The following is a 19,040-nucleotide window of genomic DNA, read 5'->3' as shown; positions in this document are numbered from 1 at the left end:
CGAAAAGGGCCCACTCACATGCAGCAGTAGAAGTCCATGCCGTAGATACCGATTCCGGGGTCGTACTTGATACCGAGATCGATGTGCTCGGAGATACCGAAGCCGAAGTTACCGGTCTCAGAGAAGTTGCGCTTGCGGAGCTCGTACTCCTTGACCTTGAGGCCACGCTCGAGGATCTCCTCGGCCTTGGGGCCACGGACGGTGACGTGGACGGAGATCTTTTCGTTACGGCGGATACCGAAGGTACGGACGGTGTAACGGGCCTTGCCTGTAAGTTGAAAAAGTGGTCCATCAGCCTAACTGGTTCCCTTTTCGTCTTGTCTTCTTTGTCTTGTCGTGTCTTCGTTCTTCATCGCGATCGGGATCGGGCGTTCTTACTGTAGACCGGAGTCTGACCGCTCAGCTGCTCGAGCACCTTAGCAGCGCGAGTAAGTCTGTCACCAGACTCGCCGACAGAGATGTTGAGCACGAGCTTCTGGATGCGCAGCTCGCGCATAGGGTTGGCGCTCTTGTCCTTTCCTTCCGACTGCATGGCGAGAAAAATATTATGTTAGAAAATGTGGTCTTCTTCGATAGTTCTGCGAGGCAAAAATTCGAGATGGATTGCAAAATCCAGAGATTCTGGATAATGGGGTGCTGGAGAATGAGCTGGTGGGAGGGAAACCTACCATGGCGACTGCTTTTGGCGTGAACTGGTCGACTGGTTGAGTGAAAGAGAGACAGGATCGAAAAGTGCGGAAAAGGGAAATGTGTGGGTTGGCCGTGTGGGAAGCGAGAGCCCTTAGTGGCTTGGCATCGGCGCTTCGGCGCCAAGACCGCAAGAGCCGCGCGCTTCACCCGACACGGCGAGTTGGGAACCTCAGCAAGTCCAGGTCGGCTCGAGCTCAAGTCAGTCAGTCGGTGCCAAAAGTTCCAGCTAGCCTGCTAACCTACTTGCGCGCCTGCTGTCTCCCCCGGATCACGGAGTGAAGTTCCCAGAAAAGAAGCACCCCTCTTCTTTTCCCCTTCGTCCTGACTCCCATTTCATTCTTTGAATCCCATCCAAGTCGCATTCGTGCGCAAAACACCGCCTAACATGGCCAACAAGCAGGGCAAGATGGTAAGCTGCGTCACCTCCCCCCCCACCCCCTCTCATTGATAAAGGATGGATTGGGTGTCTTAGAACAAATCGAGCTAACTGTTTACTTATTGTAGCAAAACCTCGTGAGTCCCCCATCATCATGATGATAACTGAAATACTGTCTGGTGGTCGCTGTGATTCAGCTCTGACCTTGGACGCAGATCAACTATCGGATGAGAGTTACCTTGAACGATGGTCGACAGATGACAGGACAGATGCTTGCTTTCGACAAGGTACTTACTTTCTCCCAAGCTACGACACTATACTCCGACTTTCTCTGGGTGGATACATGTTGACATCTTTGCGCAGCACATGAACCTTGTCCTTGCCGACACCGAAGAATTCCGTCGCGTCAAGCGGAAGTCCAAGCCCGCCGCCGGATCGACCACCGCGAGCCTGGTCGAGGCCGAAGAGAAGCGAACCCTCGGTTTGACAATCGTTCGTGGTACTCACGTCGTCTCTTGCTCCGTTGACGGTCCCCCACCCGCCGACCCCTCCGCACGTTTGGGAGCAAGCGTCCCTGGTGCTGCCGCTGCCGCTGCCGCTACCCTCGCTGCTGGTCCTGGCATTAGCAAACCCGCTGGACGTGGTCTGCCGGTCGGACTTGGAGGCCCTGCTGCTGGCGTCGGTGGCCCGCCCCCTCCCCCTGGTGGTTTCCCCGGCTTCCCACCGGGCGGCTTCCCCGGCGCGCCGCCTCCGGGCTTTGCTGGTCGCGGAGGACCTGCTGGAGGACCTCGTAAGTATCCCTTATACTAGTCGTCATTGACCAATTGACTAAGCGATAATCTAGCTGGCTTCGCTCCCCCTCCTGGATTTGCGCCCCAAGGTGCTCCTCGTAAGTAGCTCAACATCCTTTGACTATATACTACGTGTACTAACATCTATTCTACCACAGCGGGTGCTTTCCAACCTCCCCCGGGCTTCCAGCCTCCTGGCCAAGGCCGGGGCTATCCTCCTCCCGGGTTTGGCGGACGGTGATTCGATAGTAGGTGGCGTGGGCATGATAGCGTACAATCTGACCATGACTTGAAGCATGGCAGAAATCGCGTTGAACGTCGAGCATGAGGCCCAAACCTCGCGCTCATGGTTGGCTTATGGAAGCTTCAACAAATGAAAGCACAGCATCCTCATTTTATCAGGCAAAGGCGTTTCGGCGTGTGCGGATGCTCCTCAGAAGATAAGAAAAGGTCGACTGAAAACAACAAGGCTAGGATTGGCGGAAGCAATGGTAGATATTCTTCCAACAAGCACTGTACTATTCAACCATAATGAGACCCAGAGCTTTATTTTCTTATACTGGACACTGTCGGACAGGAAAATCGTATCACTCCGTACTGCATAAAAGCCCCGTAGTCCGGAGTCAACGAACTCCGGCAACTGGCCAACACGTGACCGCATCCGAGCCTCTCCGCCCGCCGAACGGCGCAGTGACGGGGAGCGTAGCAAAGCAACCCTCGCCCTCTCTGCCTTCTTAACCCGTTCTTCCCTCCTCTCAGCGTCACTCTCCTCTCCATCCATTCTCCCCTTCGTCGCTCAAAATGGCTGCTGCAATCAAGGCAATCAACGCTAAGATCCGTTCCAACAAGGTTCTGGACTATGTCTGCTCTACACGTACGTGTTGCGCCCCGGTTCCCTTCCCCGTGCCCTGACCGAGATCGGCCGGCCATGAAGTCCTGCAGTAAGACAGACAGAATAGACGGCCAAAAGCTCGTCTCCGGCTTACAACGGGCAACTGCTTGCGAAACCCGTGCCATCACACCTTGGAAGCTCTTTCTATGTTGTCGACTAACTTCTTTATGATCATGCAGATTTCTGGGGCCCTGCCTCCAACTTCGGTATCCCCATTGCCGCTGTCATGGACACCCAGAAGGACCCCGAGATGTACGTTCCACCTTAAACCTTCCTTCCTTCCTTCTATCGGATCTTCACCTCCATCCCGCGGCCCGGACGGGAACGCAAGAGGAGAATAGCATCTCGCCCACTGAACATGGAACAATCATAAAAAAAACAAGACTTGTGCCCAAAAGCTGACGCGTATTGACCCTGCCCTGCAGCATCTCCGGCCAAATGACCGGTGCCCTCGTGATCTACTCCGGTACCTTCATGCGCTACGCTCTCGCCGTCTCCCCCAAGAACTACCTTCTGTTCGCCTGCCACGCCGTCAACTTCTCCGCCCAGCTGACCCAAGGTTACCGCTACCTGAACTACTGGAAGTGAGTTTCTCCTCCCCCCCGACAACGGTATCCGATCTACGTGATCGTGCAAAACTGTACACCCAACAGATCACTAAAGCTTACGAATCTATTCTTCAAAAAACAGCTGGGGTGGCCATGAAGCCAAGCTCGCTCAGGCCGCTGAGCAGGGCAAGGAAGCCACCGAAGCCGGTCAATAGACAATCTCTCTTTCCTCTCTCTCCTCTATGAGGTTTCTCGTCCTCTGTTTCTGTGCTGTGGGTGTGGCGGCGGGGGTTTGAATGGAATCGCGGGTGTTGAGAACCTGTATGATATAGCAGTTAGGTAAGGGAGGAAGGGATTTACGGAGTATTTCGATTCCTTTTTTGCCAACAACTCTTTGTGTGCAAGGAGGGCTGGCTGGCTGCTGCTGCTTTTGATTACACGGTTGGTGGATTTCTCGTGGCTTCTTTCGGCTCCTCCGTTTTCCGTTACTAGCAAGTTCTTGCATGGCGGGTTGCTTTGTTTTCGTTTTTTTTTGTGTATATAGCTCCCTCTCATTTTATTCTTTATCGTGCCCTACTAGAATTGGAGATTGGTCCGGTTAGGTTCCCATCTTCTTCGTAAAGTCTTTTTCTTGGGAGTGTTGTCTACACAGATCTCTTGGTTGTCTTGCGGGTTCGTGATGTATAGTGCGTAAATTGGCAATCTCGTCTAGAGTCTATATCAAACATGGCAAGAAACCCGGTCGAAGGACCAGAGCAGATAGGGAAGGGCTGGGGTGGATGTTGACAATGGTCTCGTAACCAAGCACTGAGACAAACAAGCAAGGAAGCAAGATAATCGAACAGACAGAAGAGCTATGTATCTGTAGCAACAGCAGTGGGCATCACAAGTGTCCATCATATACGTACTGGACAATTCGTTAGGGAAGGATCAGACATCGGAGGAGGATCAGTAGACAATTCGTGGACCAATCTGTACAGATCAGGAGTCGCAGTATCCCGGAGGCTTGACGTCGCCGCCATTGATCCAGTTGCTGAGCGTCAGAGATGTTGTGTACAGACAGCTGAGGACACCGAAAATGGCCAGAGCGATGTCGGCAATTTGCTGTCTGCGAGACTGAGCGCAGGCCTTGAGGTGAAGGAGAGGCTGCGTAATACATTGTCAGCGATAAAGTGATAAAGGACGGGAAGAGCGGCGAAGCCGTCAATGAGCGTACCGGATATACATAGATCAATGGAACACAGGCGAAACTGCCAACGAGCGACACAAACTTGTCGAGATCTTCGGCGCCGCCCCAGGCGACGAATGCGCAGATCATGACGAGGAAGAACCGGAAACAGTTCTTCTTCCACTTGATCCAGGGATTGTACTTTCCACTGCGTGTGAACAGCTCGTTCTCCATGATACGGATGGCAGGGAAGAGCTGCAGCGGGGTGCTGAGAAGAATGGCTAGAGAATAGAGGAACTGCACCGCGTTCACGAATTTGTCATCCTGGGGAAGGTTCAGGATGACAACGGTCTTGGTTGCCGAACCGTAGGCTGCATAGCTGACGGCGCCAGCGGAAAGGAACACAATCGTGATAATGACCATGACGCCAGCCAGAACACCGGGGAAGCGGTGAGGTTCCTTCATAGATTCTTGGATGGGGATAATCAAGCCGATTCCTTCGTACGTGAAGATAGCTGTTCCGATGAATAGAGTCCACGTGGACGGATTGAATGAGATGATGTCGGAGATACCACCCTGGTTCGAGATGGTAAGGAAATCATAGTAAAAGAGATAGATCAGACCAAGCAGAATGAAGAGATCGGCGATCAGTGCGGTAAATCCAAGTTTGCTAATATCACGGATCAACGAAAGGGGCAGGAAGATGACGAGCTGCAGCAACACCATGAATTTGATGTCAATGAAAGACTTGCAATTGCTCACGGCGAGGACGAAGGCTTGAAGGTTCTCCGCGGTAAACACAATATACGCCGACACGAAGCCCAGCTGACTCAGAACAATCGAGCCCAGGATAATGCGCCGCATGTGTTTGCCATAAAGGTGGCCACCAATATCACCAAACGAGCCATCAACCTTCAACCGGGTGTTGACTAGGAGTATGAAGCAGTAGAAACTGAGAAGCGACACTGCAAGCAAAACCATACTACTGAACAGCATGCCTCCATTCAAGAAAGCTCTTGGGAGGAACAGAACTCCCGTTCCCACAAAGGACTTGAGCAGTAGAAGAGCCGCGCCTGTCACCGTATTGTTTCCAGTGCCGCCCCGTGGCTTACGCTTTCTTCTACCAGCCGTATCCGGGCGAAGCAGAGCCGAGTCTTCACCGGGTTCTCTACCCTCTACTTCGTCATAGGTATCAGACGAGAAGTACTCGTCAGGACCCAGTACCTCATCATCCTCTTCTAGCTCTTCACCCGCAAAGTGACCATACAGGGTCAAGAACTCAAGGAAGCTGCTTGTCGGAAACTGAGGTTGGCTGATGGGCGCCTGCACTGAGTCTTCAGAGTCCCCGGGGCCCACAGCTCTTCGCAGATAGTCTCTGCGGAAACCTCCCGGTACACGGATGCTGTTAATGTTCATCGTTTCGTCTTGGGGCAGAGGCCGGTTATGGCTGAAACTCCTGCTCCGTTGAGGCTTGCGCAGGGAGTTTCCAGATTCTGCATCTTCCGCCCACCTGTAAACCTGCCTGGTGATGTCACCACCCTGGAGCTGCAAGCTGGAGAACTCGTCATCCGCGTTACTGGCTGCATCGCCCGAGAAATAGTAATCCCGGCCTTCTCCATTTTGAGGTTGTACCAGATGCCGCTTGACAACTTCCGGATCTTCATAAGGACCCGCGGAATACTCCGAGCCCTCTCGTCCGTCGAAGGATCCGTAGTTCGATCGAATGGGTTGGTTTAGTAGCGCAGGAGACGCGGTCTGTCTGGGCGGAGTTCCTACTCTCGCTGGCGGCGATTTGCCCATGTACTCCTGGAGAGCAGAGGAGATCATCGAATGGCCCGGACCTGGTACGGAGGAGGGATGGTCGACTTTGCGATAGCCCTCGAGGGTGCCACTTGCCGACTGCACGGGCACGGGCACCTGTCGGGACGAGTAAGAATGATTGGAGGGAGAGGGAATCGGGGACGCCAGGCGGGCGATCGAGGCATGCCTCACTGAGGCGTCGGTTGCAGGGGATCTAGACCGCATTGCAGAGGTGGAAATTGGCGACGATGAACGGGGCCGTAAAGACGAGGAGCCCTCCCCATTGTCGAATGCCTTTGGGGATGACATTTTGACAGATGTGTTAGAAGTGTCCGAAGTGTCCTTGTGCAAGGATCAGACAAATCCTGGAACAATCCCGAAAACAATTCGTCTATTTGAGTTTTCGGAAGTGAACCAAGATTGAGAGAACCGGGTTGACAGAAGGAGACTGAGCTGGTTCAAGAGCAGAGTTTGGGGAGAAACGAGAGAGAGAGAGTGTGTGTGTGGAGGGGGGGGGGGGGAAAGAAAGAAGAATAGCTAATGAAGGTCGAAAGAAAGCCGGGGATAAGTGCAAGCCACAATTGATTCACCGCATTAGACCGACAGGGACACTAACCAACTAACCAGCTAAGCCTCCTGTGAGTTGACTTAGCTAGTCTCCAGCCTATTTTCCGACGTAGCCCAAAATAGGATGAGGCGGGTGAGATGAATCATGTCCACATTGTAACATATTTGTAGGAAGAAGAATGATGAGGCATCGATTCAGTCGCAAACGAGGCAATCCATAATACGAGAGAAGCACAGACGATTTGCACTGTTTGTTTAGGGGGCACATGAGGTCATCGCCGCCCGATGAATTTGCTCTGAAGATAACGGTTAATCGAACACGCGATTGGCATCCATCCATCCCTCCCTCCCCCCATATCTTGTGCTACTTGCTTCCCTTCCCTTGCCTTCGCTTCCCTTCCCTTTACTCTCCATTCTGTTTGTTGCACGAGGATTACTGCTGTCGCTGTTGTCACATTACTCTCCTCGTGACTGGGTCAGCAGTAAATTCCTTATCGCCGAGTCCGCCTCCCCTTCCAATCTTAGTCTTTTCCCCGGACTTGACAGTTCTCCACCCCACCCTCTCAAATTTTTATCGGTGGTGCTTGTATGCAGGCCAGGCGGACACACTCACTCAACAGGAGTGGAGGCGCTGGAACTTATCGATGACTGACCAGCGGGCCGCCAATTCTTCGGACTCCCTGTCTCGACGGAGGCCCAATTTCTCCACGCGCACCGCTGAGGAGGATGTCTCCCGCTTAGACCCTAGTGACTCGATCAAATCATCACCGGAACACAGTAGTAAAGTCTTTCAAGGAACAACTACAGTTCCAGATCGTGATAACCATCAATATGGACCCCTGAGGCCATCTTCACGTTCGCCTAAGCGGCACCGTCACTCGCTTCCTACCAGTGTCTTCAGTAATGTTACCCAGTGGTGGAGCGGACAAGGCAGGGATGGAAGACACGACTTCCCCAGGGAAGGCACTCTTCCTCCACCCCCAGCTTCAGGTCCCTTCAGAGAGTCTGGCGTAGACCAGAAAGAGCGCGAGGCCCAGAACCGAGCTTTCGATAACCCTGACAAGCTGGGGACATTTTCCGGGGTTTTTGTCCCAACGACATTGAATGTTTTGAGTATTCTGATGTTCCTCCGGTTCGGATTCATCCTTGGACAAGCTGGGCTGCTAGGAATGCTAGGTAAACATACCGCATGTCATTTCTAGAGGCACCGATGATTGACTAACCAATACAAGGTCTACTTGTCATTTCGTACACCATCAATCTGGTGACGACCATGTCGCTGTCCGCCATCGCGACTAATGGCACAGTCCGCGGTGGTGGCGCATACTTTCTGATTTCTCGCTCACTGGGCCCCGAGTTTGGTGGCTCCATTGGCATTGTGTTCTATCTTGGATATGTGCTGAACACTGGTATGAATGCAGTGGGTCTGGTTGATTGTTTTAAACAGAACTTCGGCACAGAATCTGGCACTTGGGCCAATTTTCTCGAAGAAGGCTTCTGGTGGCAGTATCTCTGGGAAACCATAATCCTGGTCCTATGTACTGGAATATGTTTAGCTGGAAGCTCGATCTTCTCCAGGGCCAGCAACGGACTGCTGGTCATTTTGCTGGTCGCAACCTTCAGCATACCTTTATCTGCAATCTTCATGAAGCCGTTCAGCATCCCTAAGATTGGGGTCGAGTTCACGGGCTTCCGCCTACAGACGTTGTTAGAAAATCTCAAGCCCAAGCTCACAAAGGGTGCGGCAGGCAGCCAGCTCCCAGGACGTGAGAATTTCCAGGATCTGTTTGGTATCTTGTTCCCTGCCACTGGTGGTATTTTCGCGTAGGTACGTCTCCCATGACCATAGAATACGAGACTTACACATCAGCAGCGGTGCTAGTATGTCTGGGGACTTGAAGAACCCTAGCAAATCCATCCCAAAGGGTACTCTTTGCGGTTTGGGGCTCACGTTTGTGACTTATACTTTGGTGATTGTCGCTATGGCTGCCTCTATCACCCGTGACTCATTTTACAGAAATGCCAATGTTGTACAAGTAGTAAGTGATCGCATGAAGGATTACGGATTATTACGTGCTGATTGTGTGACAGGCTAATCTTTCTGGGGCTGTCATCCTCATGGGGGAGTTTGCAACCAGTTTCTTCTCGTCACTGATGGGAGTTATCGGTTCGGCCAAGCTTCTTCAAGCGATTGCACGAGATGGTCTGCTTCCAGGGCTGGGGATCTTCGGCCAGGGCACGAAGAAGGCTGATGAACCTGTCTACGCGATCATCATCACCTATATAGTCGCTCAGCTCACGATGCTGTTTGACATCAACCAGATTGCCTCATTCGTCACCATGACATATCTCATGACATTTCTTGTCACAAACCTTGCGTGTTTTTTGCTGAAGATTGGGTCTGCTCCGAACTTTCGTCCATCCTTCCATTATTTCAACTGGCAGACCGCAGCAACAGGCACGTTGGTCTGCGGTGCAAGCATGTTTTTCGTGGATGGCGTCTATGCTTCAGGTTGCGTTGCGATACTGATGCTACTCTTCCTTCTCATCCACTATAGTTCACCGCCCAAGCCATGGGGCGATGTGAGCCAGAGTTTGATCTACCACCAGGTGCGAAAGTATTTGCTCCGGCTTCGGCAAGAACACGTCAAGTTCTGGCGGCCTCAGATCTTATTATTTGTGACCAACCTGGAGGAGCAGTCTCGGATGATATCCTTCTGCAACTCTCTGAAAAAAGGGGGCTTATTTGTACTAGGTCACGTTCTTGTCACAGATGACTTCTCCGCAGCCGTGCCTGAAGCCCGGCGTCAACAGAGTGCGTGGACCAAGTTCGTTGAGAATTCTAGAGTCAAGGCTTTTGTCAACATTACGGTCTCCCCAACACCGGAATGGGGTATTCGTAATGTCGCTTTGAGTGCAGGACTGGGCGGTATGCGACCAAATATCGTGGTCATCGATCAGTTCCGCAAAGGTCGGTCCTTAGTGGAAAAATTCCAATTTCCAAGCCGAAGAGATTCGGGTCGGAAAGACTCATCAGGTAGACGCATCTCGCGTGAAGCAGCTTCAGTGACAGAAAGCTCGCCCGAGACACCAATGGCCTGCCGAAGCTATGTGACTATCTTGGAGGATCTGCTCTTCAAGCTGCGCATGAACGTTGCTGTGGCCAAAGGATTCGAGAACCTCGAGCTGCCTGGTCCTCAAGGACAACATCTGAAGAAGTACATCGATCTTTGGCCTATTCAGATGAGTGCAGAGCTAGGCGCGGACACGGAGAGCAAGAAAAACGTCTTGACTACGAACTTTGACACTTATACCTTGATTTTGCAGTTAGGGTGTATCCTTAATACCGTGCCGTCTTGGAAAAAGACATACAAGCTGCGGGTATCGGTATTTGTCGAGTACGAGACTGACGTGGAAGACGAACGGGGCAGGGTTGAGGCACTGCTTGAAAAGCTCAGAATCGAGGCTGAGGTCTTGGTGTTCTGGCTTGCATGCGGAGACCTCAAAACATACCGTATGATTGTGAATGGTGAGATAACTCCAGAAACGGAAGATTATGTCGACCGTGTTCACGAAGCTCTCAAGGATGAAGATTGGTGGCAAGACACTCGACGAGCTCGTAGCGTTCTCGAGGCCCAGGACCAAGCCGAACTGGGTGGATTCGCCCATTCAAGGGAGAGGATGTCAAGTTGGCCGGTGCAAAGCCCGGAAAGTGGTATTCAACGACCACCGCACCAGCTGGTTGGCGGTCTGCGAAAGCTCATGCAATCCAACAAACGACGACGATCAATCTCCAGCTTCCGTGGCCTCGGAAGCGTCAGTCTGGGTATGCAAACCCATCGCTTGCTCGATGCTTTCGTAGACTACGACGCTTCCAGCGATTCCAGCACGAGTGACAGCAGCGACGAGGAGTTTGAACCATACCGGGATGATGACGAGTCTGGTGAGGAAGACGCGCATCAACAAGACGACTACTCCCATGACCCCGACCAAGGCTCCCAGCAGAACATATTCAGCTCCGTCAAAGCCAAACAAAGAGAATCATCTGAAGCTGTTACCCCGGACCAGCCCATCCCCTCGATTGTCATGACCGCCGACACCCCCACAGACCCCGCAGGAACCCCTCAAACTCCCCCATCACCATCAACCGTTCTCCCGCGGCCGAAACCCTCCCGCTCACCGTCCAGCAACCGCTTCAGCTCCTCCCCCATTCCTGAAGCCCGCGTCAACACCGAAGAAGAAGGTGCTGGCCCGTCCATCATGTTCGCCACCAGCTCCTCCCCGCCGCGCTCCGCCTCTCACCCCCGGATCGAATCCATCTACACCCGCCGTTCATCCTCCGGGCCCTTGTCTGTGTTCGCGGCGCGAGCGGCAGCCGCATCTGGGTACCCGCAGCAGGCGTCTGTGCCTTTTTCGTTCAACGATCTACCCAGCCGGGCGCAGCACCTAATCCTGAACGAGCTAATGGTGAGACATAGCGAAGACACGGCGGTGGTCTTCACGACACTGCCATCGCCGTCCGAGGGAACAGCGCAGAATGAGGCGGCGAGTGCTTCGTACCTGAGCGATCTGGAAATCTTCTGGCAGGGTTTGCCGCCTTGTCTGCTTGTGCACAGTAACAGTATGACTGTAACGATGAACCTGTGATTTTTCTTGTATTTGATGCTGAAGAAGAAGTCGCCAAGAAAAACAAGACAGCAAAAAGAAAAGGAAAGAGAAGAAAAGAATTCATTTAAGAGACGAAGAGAAGAGAAGACGGATGAATTACAAGGGTAGTGGCATGTATGATATAGCATAGCTCGTTGATGTATATTTATATCTGTATCAGCGGTGAAGATACCAGCCCTTCGAAATCTACTAATCTAGACATACTGACTCCTATGCCTATCATGAGCAATAGGAGGCTTATGTGTATATTCTTTCTATGACTATTATTTTCCATGTAACTGTGAATATAGTAGTTAACTAAATTAGATCAAATACAACCTTCGGATTCTTCTATACCTTTCATTTGTTAAGAAACATTATCTTTGAGAAGGACATTTAAGGGGCAGGCGCGTCTGATGCACTGGTGTCCTTGGTGAAGATTCTATGACAGTGATTGTCGCGATTCCTTTTGCAACTGTAAACAAACCTTATTTACAGCTGAGAAATGACAAATGAGAACAAGGAGTCTCCAAAGATAAACAAATAAATAACGTAAACTAGAGAAGACCCCAGAGGAAGAACGACAATGCTGAAGATGTAGTATATGCCAAGAAACCAACCAGAGGAAAATATTTAGTCAACCAGCCAAGATGCCCATACTTCGTAGACCGAAATACTTTACATGCCGTCCCTTGATAACTGACAACAATCATGAATCACATAAACCAGACTCAAGCCAAGGGACTTCACAAGACAGTATACAGAAACATAAGCACCCACACTGTCACCATCTCCTTACTCATTATAATCAAAAAACCCAGCACCAGTTTTCACCCCAAGGTCCCCCCGACCCACAATCTCCCGCAGATACTTGCGCGGTCCGTCGGGGATGCCCGAACGGACCTCCGCGTAATGCTCCTCGATCGCCAGGATCACGTCCAGCCCGGCCACATCCATCTGCTCGCAGGGGCCCTTGGGAGTGTGCAGGACGGCCTTGTACATCTGGTCGACTTCTTCCGGGGTGGCAATGCCTTCCTCCAGCACCATCAGAGTCTCTCGCTTAATCGCGGCCCAGATCCTATGTTCCCAGTCGTGAAATTAGCATGTGTCATAGCTCGCGACGATAGGGCTTGACTAGGTACCGATTGAAGATGTATCCGGTGGAGGACTTGCGGACGTGGAAGGGCTGGAAGCCATGCTCGCGGGACTCGTTCATGAGGCGCGGGATGATCTCGGGGCGGGTTTTGTCGGTGCCCATTATTTCGAGGACTGTTGTGGGGTATGAATCAATTTTCTCTTATGAAGGGGTGTTGATGTAAAGGGAGGGGGAGGGGAGGGCTCAAACCTCGTGTCTCTGGTGGCCAGACTGAGTAGGTGTGGTGTGTTAGTTCGATTGTTTGAAGGAGGTTGGAGGTTGGAGGTTGGGGCAAGGAAGACCAACAAGAGTGCAGATTCACGAATCGGTCATCGGCGTTGAACTCCAGGCCGTCGCAGACCTCCGTGATTGAGTAGCTGCTGGAGTTGGACGCGATGATGATATCTGGATCGGCTTGGCTGTCGAGCTGCTTGATGATCGATCGTTTGCGATCTAGATTCTCCGGGACACACTGGTGAAGGTTTAGAGCTGGTACCACAGCCAGGCGTTTCTGCTTTTGACGAGGATACATACCTCGATAACCAGCCAGGATTCACGGAGCGCCTTGTCCAAATCAGCGGCGATGAGCTCGATGATTGGACCGTGTTCACTAGGTGATGACTCTTTGCGGCGCAGCTTCTCAATGCTGCTTGATGCTTGGGATAGCTGATTCGAGTTCTTGTCCACGATATACACTGGTCTTCCGAGACGAGACCACTGAAAGCAACAATTCTTAGCACGGACTGGAATCTTGGTGATTCCGATGCGGCATACCATATAGGCCAGGCGTGAGCCTTGTGTGCCTGCGCCGAGCAGGGTGACAGCGTTCGAAATTCGGGTCATCTTGATCGTAAGCTCTAGTTTTTGATAGTCTTTGTTGATCGAGAGAGTCAAATAGTGAGAAAATCTCTGATCTCCTTTGGATTATCTTATTTAGATGTTATCCTCAGAAGGTTGTATCAGCTGGAGAACAAGCCTCGCTTTATAGATCGAGTGCGCAGGTCATTTCATCGCTGCCAGAGCAGCATTGGCCCCAAGGACTCCACTTTGACAGCACTTCCAGGCTGGCGAACTATGAACTCATCCATGATGGCTATAGCGCACGTTGTGGAGTCGTCAAGAAAGGGATGAAGTTCGAAGTCATGGGACAAGTATAGAGTGTCAACAGTCCGGGCGGTAGCGAACCATAATTCCTGCATCAGACGAACCTAAACCCATGCACTGTTCCGGTGAAGGAAAGACCTGCAAAACAATTGCTTCAAGATTTGCAGCCACAAGGCCAGTCATCTCCACTTCTGACGTACTGTTTTTCAATCAGGCTGTCTGCTCAATGTCGTCGATCTGCTATTTTCGACTGGCGGCAGAGCTGCCAAACTGCCACCTGCTGCTGCGCTGCCCGGTTTTGAATCAAGGTTTGTGGCTTGCATAGAGCCTCTGGACGCTTGACTAAGACCTCGATTCATCCTGCGGATATAGACTGCAAACGTTAGCCAAGACCTTCGAGCCTGCACTGAGTTAGATATACTTCTTGACTGGCTTGCGCAATGTCCATGGTTGCTTTGATCTAGCCTAAACCGTGCGTGAATTATCCCTCCAAGTCCTCAGCAAGTCAAATCGACTTCATTCAGGCTAGTCAGACAATCTCTCCAGCTTAGGAAAGAGGTTGTGCAGTATGTCAACACGAGGCCAGGTATGGCTGGGACAAGTTGCTGAAATGGTTATGCCCTGAACGTCGAGGACCCACCAACCCGGTATTGTCCTGCAATAACCACATCAAGAAATGATGAAGACTAAGCGATAAGGTTCAACAACTCGGCCTGGCACCAGCTGTGAGGGAATAGTGCTCATCCCATGCAGCATTCTGATTTTCATCCAAATAGTCACCGAGATCACCGGACAGCAAGCTCAGAGAATCTGTCGCCACCTCCTCGGTTTTCTATCGGCGAAGCGGCTGTGACGAACCCTTCAGAGACAAAACATTGATATAGTGGATGGTAATTGCTGCGCGCTTCTGCGCAAGTCCAGCGACTTCGTTCGCATCAATGCTCATAATCTGCACTTTCCAGCCGGTCATCGTCAGTCGGCAGAACTCCAGCCAGTTCTCTCAACTCCGTACGGGATCTGCTCTGTTATCCCGTCAAATGATGACATCCTGCATGATAATGTGAAGGTGGAAGAGCCAGTCTAACATGTCTCCGATCACATCACCACGGGTAAATCGGATGAAAATAAGCACCAACGATACTTGGAAGTCGTCAAGTATAGACTAGCAAAGAACACTAGGTGGTGATTCCTTTTCAGGACAAAGCCATGATGATGCTCACTGGCTGCAGTAGCATCCGCAGACAATAATGTCACCGCCAAGATGAGGGGATTGCAATATAAAACAGACGTACCCTCCGAGAAGTGAGGCATGAACAATCGAGATAGTCGACCTGTCGGCCGAAGAGGATGCTCATAGCTGCGCCGTCGACTCGAACATCAACTCTACTGCCAATCGGTCCATGAAGATGTAGCCACCGTTGCAGTATTGTGTTCTACAAGCATGGAGGACTTTGTACAGGAGGGGAGCTTTTCGGTCAGCTGGTTGCGATGTCTGGTTCTCTGTGTTGCATAGGTAAATGTCCGAGTGGGGGATTGACTTCCAAAAACATTCCGATTGCAATCTGCATTGCGGCTGAAGGTCTGCAGTACTCGGACAGACGATGTTCTGCGAGGGCATCATGGCAGCAGCTCGAGGGTATATAAGCTGGACTGCATTCGCCCATCATGGGGGAGTCTACAAACAGTCTTCCTTCTCTCCAGATTATCAAGCTTTATCACGACGAAACAGCCTGAATCACCATGCAACTCAGCGGTTGGCTGTCCTTTCTTGTCGGCTGCAGCCTGTTGACCGCCGTGGCTGGCCAACGTGATCGCTGCTACGAAATTCGAGACTACGGTCGGAGTGGACGTTGCCATCGTTATCGAGATGGATATCGCTTCTACCAACGGGGCAACTGCGACTATGATAGGCGATGCTGCCAAGGATATTGCATCGACGACCGCCACTCTGATGCGGGCGCTGGAGGTATGCTTGAACTAGCCTTATGATATCTGTTATGCAACTCGAGAGAAAGAAATTGTGGACTGAAAGACCTCGAGACCAGAGTGAGTCAGTGCTTTAGTCGAAGTCGCTGAAGCTGTCGGCCGCGATGCAGGATGCATGGTTACACCAAGCCCCGGATGGGAGGCTCAGGATGTTTATTCATCGTGGTGTAGCCATTTTGTTATCACTCATAGGATTATTGATTAGACTTGCTCCGCATGCCGTCATGTTCCTCGTAGTCCCGGGCACTGTTGGGGCTCAACTGCAATGCTTGTAGGGTAGATGATGTGTAGTGACACCCACCGTCCTGCTTTATGCGCGTAGACTAAGCCAAAGATCATACTCAAACAAGCGAAGGGAGAGACCATGGGGAAGAGGGCCCCAATGGTTCTAGAAGTATAGAAAAAGCATAACTAAGTGGTCCGAGCTGCAGCTGATGCTTGATGCTGACTGGTGTCAGCCCAAACAATGCTGCATAGAAACAACTCAGCCGACAGCAGGGAAGCTACAGGCAGACTCACAGCTACCGTGTAGAATCCAGTCTTCATGAACATGACCCCCGGGGCTTGAACAATGCCTGCCTCCATGACAGCCGGGGTCAAAGAATGATTGATTGCTTGTAAATTGGTGTGCCTATCACGGTGCGGACAAACAAGAACCGCCGGTGAGTAATGAGCAATACTTCCTGCGTGATTGGCGGATTTGAGGTGGATGAGCTGGTGGTGGACACCTCAGGCTAGCCCAGGCCCTTTGGTGTTTCCCCCCCAGTCAAGAAACCCCAATCACTGCAATGTTTCCTAACTGCTAGCAGTTGGCAGTTGCGAATCTCACTCACTCCCCTTTTCCGTCTTTCTCTCCCCAATTCCTTCTTCTCTATCCCTAATTCTTTTTTTTTCTTGTTCGCAAGTCTCTCTACAAAAAGCGCGATGCTTTTTACTCGATTCAACATCTAGTCTCTCCTTCCTTTACCCCTTGACTTTGTCTTTGCCAACCTCGACATTCGTTCGCGCCTTCTTTCTGCTACTCTCCCCTTACATCTCCACCCGCCTTGACTCCCCCCCCTCCCCTCCCTCCACACTTATATCACCGCACTTTATAAGTCAATTCCACCAGGAATGCACAACGGTCGCGGTCGTCGCAAGCCTGGTAGTCTCAGAGCATCCAAGAGCGGTCAACGTCGCACAATGTCACACGTTATATCCGATCCATCCCTCCCCCCTCGTGCAAAGACGGTTACCGTCTGCGATGATAGCCCTGACACCTCCGACGCCGCCTCTACAACTTCCACCAACACCACCAACATAACTACCTCCAGTTTGTCTACGACCTCTCCTACCATTGAAGCCGGTTCACTTAAGAAAGCTATGGCCCGAAAAGCTTCATCTCCCATGGCCCCGCCGTTCATGGTGTCCGCGCCGGGCAAGGTCATCGTCTTCGGGGAACATGCCGTGGTACACGGCAAGGCAGCCATGGCTGCTGCCATCTCCCTCCGCTCCTACTTTCTCGTCACCACCCTGTCCAAGTCGCAGCGCACTATTACCTTAAACTTCCGAGACATCAAGTTCGATCACACCTGGAACATCGATGAGCTACCATGGGACCTCTTCAAGCAGCCCTCCAAGAAGAAGTACTATTACGACCTAGTCACATCTCTCGACACCGAGTTGTACGACGCACTCATACCCCACGTTCAAGACGTATCGCCCCATGCGCCGGAGGATTTACGAAAAATCCACAGTCGCTCTGCCCTAGCGTTCCTATACCTCTTTTGCTCCCTGGGCTCTCCCCAGAGTCATGGCGCTATCTACACCTTGCGCTCCACCATTCCCATTGGAGCTGGGCTCGGTAGCAGTGCTAGTATTTGCGTCTGTATGAGTACGGCCCTGCTACTTCAAATCCGCACACTAGCTGGTCCTCACCCCGACCAACCCCCAGACGAGGCGGAGCTTCAGATCGAGCGCATCAATAGATGGGCTTTCGTCGGAGAAATGTGTATGCATGGAAACCCGAGTGGAGTGGACAATACGGTCTCCGCAGGCGGTAAGGCTGTGTTCTTCCGGCGCGAAGACTACACCAAGCCGCCCACGGTGGTGCCGGTACCCAACTTCCCTGAATTGCCCCTCTGGCTGATAGACACACGACAGGCCCGCTCCACCGCGGTTGAGGTTGCTAAGGTGGGCAAGCTCAAAGAGGAGCATCCCCTGGTGACCGAATCGATGCTGGACGCGATTGAGAAGGTGACTGTGTCTGCTAAAGATGCCATCAAGAATACGGACGGCAGGCCTCTGGACCAGAAGGAGCTTGAAAGTTTCGGTTCCTTGCTCCGTATTAACCATGGGTTGCTTGTGTCGTTAGGCGTGTCGCATCCGCGACTGGAACGAATCCGCGAGCTGGTTGACTATACCGACATTGGATGGTCCAAGTTAACTGGTGCCGGTGGAGGTGGATGTGCAATCTCCCTTCTTCGCCCGGATGCCAGTGAAGAGTCTCTACAACAGCTCGAGCAGAAGCTTACCGATGAGAACTTCACGAAATACGAGACCACTCTAGGCGGTGACGGTGTCGGTGTCCTTTGGCCGGCAGTTCTGCGCAACGGCACCGATGAGGAGGGTGGTGAGGAAATTGACCAGCAAAAGTTCGAGAACGCCGATGGCCCCGTCGGCATCGAAAGACTCGTAGGTGTCGGCGTTCAGGAAAAACGCGAAGGCTGGAAGTTCTGGAGACGGGCGGTATGAACAGGCCTGATATTCCTCTTCTCCTGCATCGCTTGCGAACTCCTTATCTCGCCACTTATCTCATGTTTGAGTTTCTCATGACCACTTACTCCCTGAACCGGGGACTGAGCATTATATGATTGCATCTTATCTACCTACCTTTAATCACCCCATCTGGAGCACTTGATGCTTTTCCTTTCTTCTTTTTCATTCAACTTCACCAGCCTATTCATTTCTGTGTATCATAATTCCCCTGGGACTTCACTTGGGCATGCGTGCCTCTTGCTTGGATTATTCCACTTTAACTCCATGATCTTTTTTTCCATTCTGCTTTCTTCACCCTCACATTCTGCCTTTCTTTTCGGGCTCTTCCAAACCACTGTTCTTCTCTTCCTTGTTATCAAATCTTGTTAGTCGAGGTGTTGGTTGGAGTGAGGAGGGGCAATACGCGATCGAGGTATTTGAAACGCTGGTCCAATGTGAGTTCTAAATCAATTGTCGGGAGTCCAATGTCGATACCATCCACGTGGGAAAATAGTCACCCTTGCAGACAGAAGTTATCCTGTCTGATATTCGTTACGCGGAGATTGTCATGCAAAGTGCAGTTCATACAATTCATACGAT

At 51.7% G+C, this 19,040-nt stretch overlaps 9 protein-coding genes across 9 annotated transcripts in view; 6 read left to right on the top strand and 3 right to left on the bottom strand.

Annotated features, from left to right (window-relative positions):
• Positions 1 to 532, bottom strand: part of BO82DRAFT_370092 (60S ribosomal protein uL5) — a gene marked incomplete at both ends in the record, with an annotated part of 755 nt that extends 223 nt beyond the window's left edge. The window contains 2 exons of the mRNA XM_025637198.1: positions 19 to 268; positions 379 to 532. Of these exons, the coding sequence (XP_025485793.1) occupies positions 19 to 268; positions 379 to 532 (404 nt within the window). The remainder of the gene's footprint in view (positions 1 to 18; positions 269 to 378) is intronic.
• Positions 533 to 879: 347 nt separating this feature from the next.
• BO82DRAFT_359895 (small nuclear ribonucleoprotein-associated protein) lies at positions 880 to 2,414 on the top strand. The gene is made up of 6 exons (XM_025636689.1): positions 880 to 1,099; positions 1,195 to 1,203; positions 1,282 to 1,353; positions 1,430 to 1,856; positions 1,911 to 1,955; positions 2,016 to 2,414. The coding sequence occupies exons 1-6, from the start codon at positions 1,076 to 1,078 to the stop codon at positions 2,096 to 2,098; spliced, it is 660 nt and encodes a 219-aa protein (XP_025485792.1). The 5' UTR covers positions 880 to 1,075; the 3' UTR covers positions 2,099 to 2,414.
• A 165-nt stretch (positions 2,415 to 2,579) lies between these two features.
• On the top strand, positions 2,580 to 3,793 carry BO82DRAFT_359894 (pyruvate transporter MPC1). The gene is made up of 4 exons (XM_025636688.1): positions 2,580 to 2,731; positions 2,929 to 3,001; positions 3,175 to 3,333; positions 3,440 to 3,793. Exons 1-4 carry the CDS (start codon positions 2,659 to 2,661, stop codon positions 3,510 to 3,512), a joined length of 378 nt encoding a protein of 125 aa, XP_025485791.1. The 5' UTR covers positions 2,580 to 2,658; the 3' UTR covers positions 3,513 to 3,793.
• Positions 3,794 to 3,955: 162 nt separating this feature from the next.
• On the bottom strand, positions 3,956 to 6,779 carry BO82DRAFT_359893 (putative amino acid transporter). The gene is made up of 2 exons (XM_025636687.1): positions 4,514 to 6,779; positions 3,956 to 4,443 (listed from the first exon to the last, which is right to left on the bottom strand). The coding sequence occupies exons 1-2, from the start codon at positions 6,488 to 6,490 to the stop codon at positions 4,279 to 4,281; spliced, it is 2,142 nt and encodes a 713-aa protein (XP_025485790.1). The 5' UTR covers positions 6,491 to 6,779; the 3' UTR covers positions 3,956 to 4,278.
• A 382-nt stretch (positions 6,780 to 7,161) lies between these two features.
• BO82DRAFT_396746 (putative cation chloride cotransporter) lies at positions 7,162 to 11,723 on the top strand. The gene is made up of 4 exons (XM_025638862.1): positions 7,162 to 8,008; positions 8,065 to 8,656; positions 8,706 to 8,871; positions 8,924 to 11,723. Exons 1-4 carry the CDS (start codon positions 7,477 to 7,479, stop codon positions 11,477 to 11,479), a joined length of 3,846 nt encoding a protein of 1,281 aa, XP_025485789.1. The 5' UTR covers positions 7,162 to 7,476; the 3' UTR covers positions 11,480 to 11,723.
• Positions 11,724 to 12,117: 394 nt separating this feature from the next.
• BO82DRAFT_348973 (3-hydroxyacyl-CoA dehydrogenase family protein) lies at positions 12,118 to 13,457 on the bottom strand (the record flags this gene model as incomplete). Its single annotated transcript, XM_025633855.1, has 6 exons — positions 12,118 to 12,557; positions 12,622 to 12,748; positions 12,825 to 12,845; positions 12,921 to 13,086; positions 13,149 to 13,331; positions 13,389 to 13,457. The coding sequence occupies 6 exons, from the start codon at positions 13,455 to 13,457 to the stop codon at positions 12,275 to 12,277; spliced, it is 849 nt and encodes a 282-aa protein (XP_025485788.1). The 3' UTR covers positions 12,118 to 12,274.
• Positions 13,458 to 15,299: 1,842 nt separating this feature from the next.
• Positions 15,300 to 15,707, top strand: BO82DRAFT_348972 (uncharacterized protein; the record flags this gene model as incomplete). The annotated part of the gene is made up of 1 exon (XM_025633854.1): positions 15,300 to 15,707. The coding sequence occupies exon 1, from the start codon at positions 15,459 to 15,461 to the stop codon at positions 15,705 to 15,707; it is 249 nt and encodes an 82-aa protein (XP_025485787.1). The 5' UTR covers positions 15,300 to 15,458.
• A 796-nt stretch (positions 15,708 to 16,503) lies between these two features.
• Positions 16,504 to 18,520, top strand: erg12 (mevalonate kinase). Its single transcript, XM_025630598.1, has one exon. The coding sequence runs from the start codon at positions 16,818 to 16,820 to the stop codon at positions 18,435 to 18,437; it is 1,620 nt and encodes a 539-aa protein (XP_025485786.1). The 5' UTR covers positions 16,504 to 16,817; the 3' UTR covers positions 18,438 to 18,520.
• On the top strand, positions 18,521 to 19,038 carry BO82DRAFT_20035 (uncharacterized protein). Its single transcript, XM_025630599.1, has 2 exons — positions 18,521 to 18,895; positions 19,017 to 19,038. Exon 1 carries the CDS (start codon positions 18,603 to 18,605, stop codon positions 18,828 to 18,830), a length of 228 nt encoding a protein of 75 aa, XP_025485785.1. The 5' UTR covers positions 18,521 to 18,602; the 3' UTR covers positions 18,831 to 18,895; positions 19,017 to 19,038.
• The last annotated feature ends 2 nt before the right edge of the window (positions 19,039 to 19,040 follow it).

The sequence above is a fragment of the Aspergillus uvarum genome (assembly GCF_003184745.1).
Source record: "Aspergillus uvarum CBS 121591 unplaced genomic scaffold BO82scaffold_111, whole genome shotgun sequence".
In the NCBI taxonomy this organism is placed as follows: domain Eukaryota; kingdom Fungi; phylum Ascomycota; class Eurotiomycetes; order Eurotiales; family Aspergillaceae; genus Aspergillus; species Aspergillus uvarum.
The sequence above is the reverse complement of the archived record's forward strand: the minus strand, read 5'-3'. Positions and strand labels throughout refer to the sequence as shown.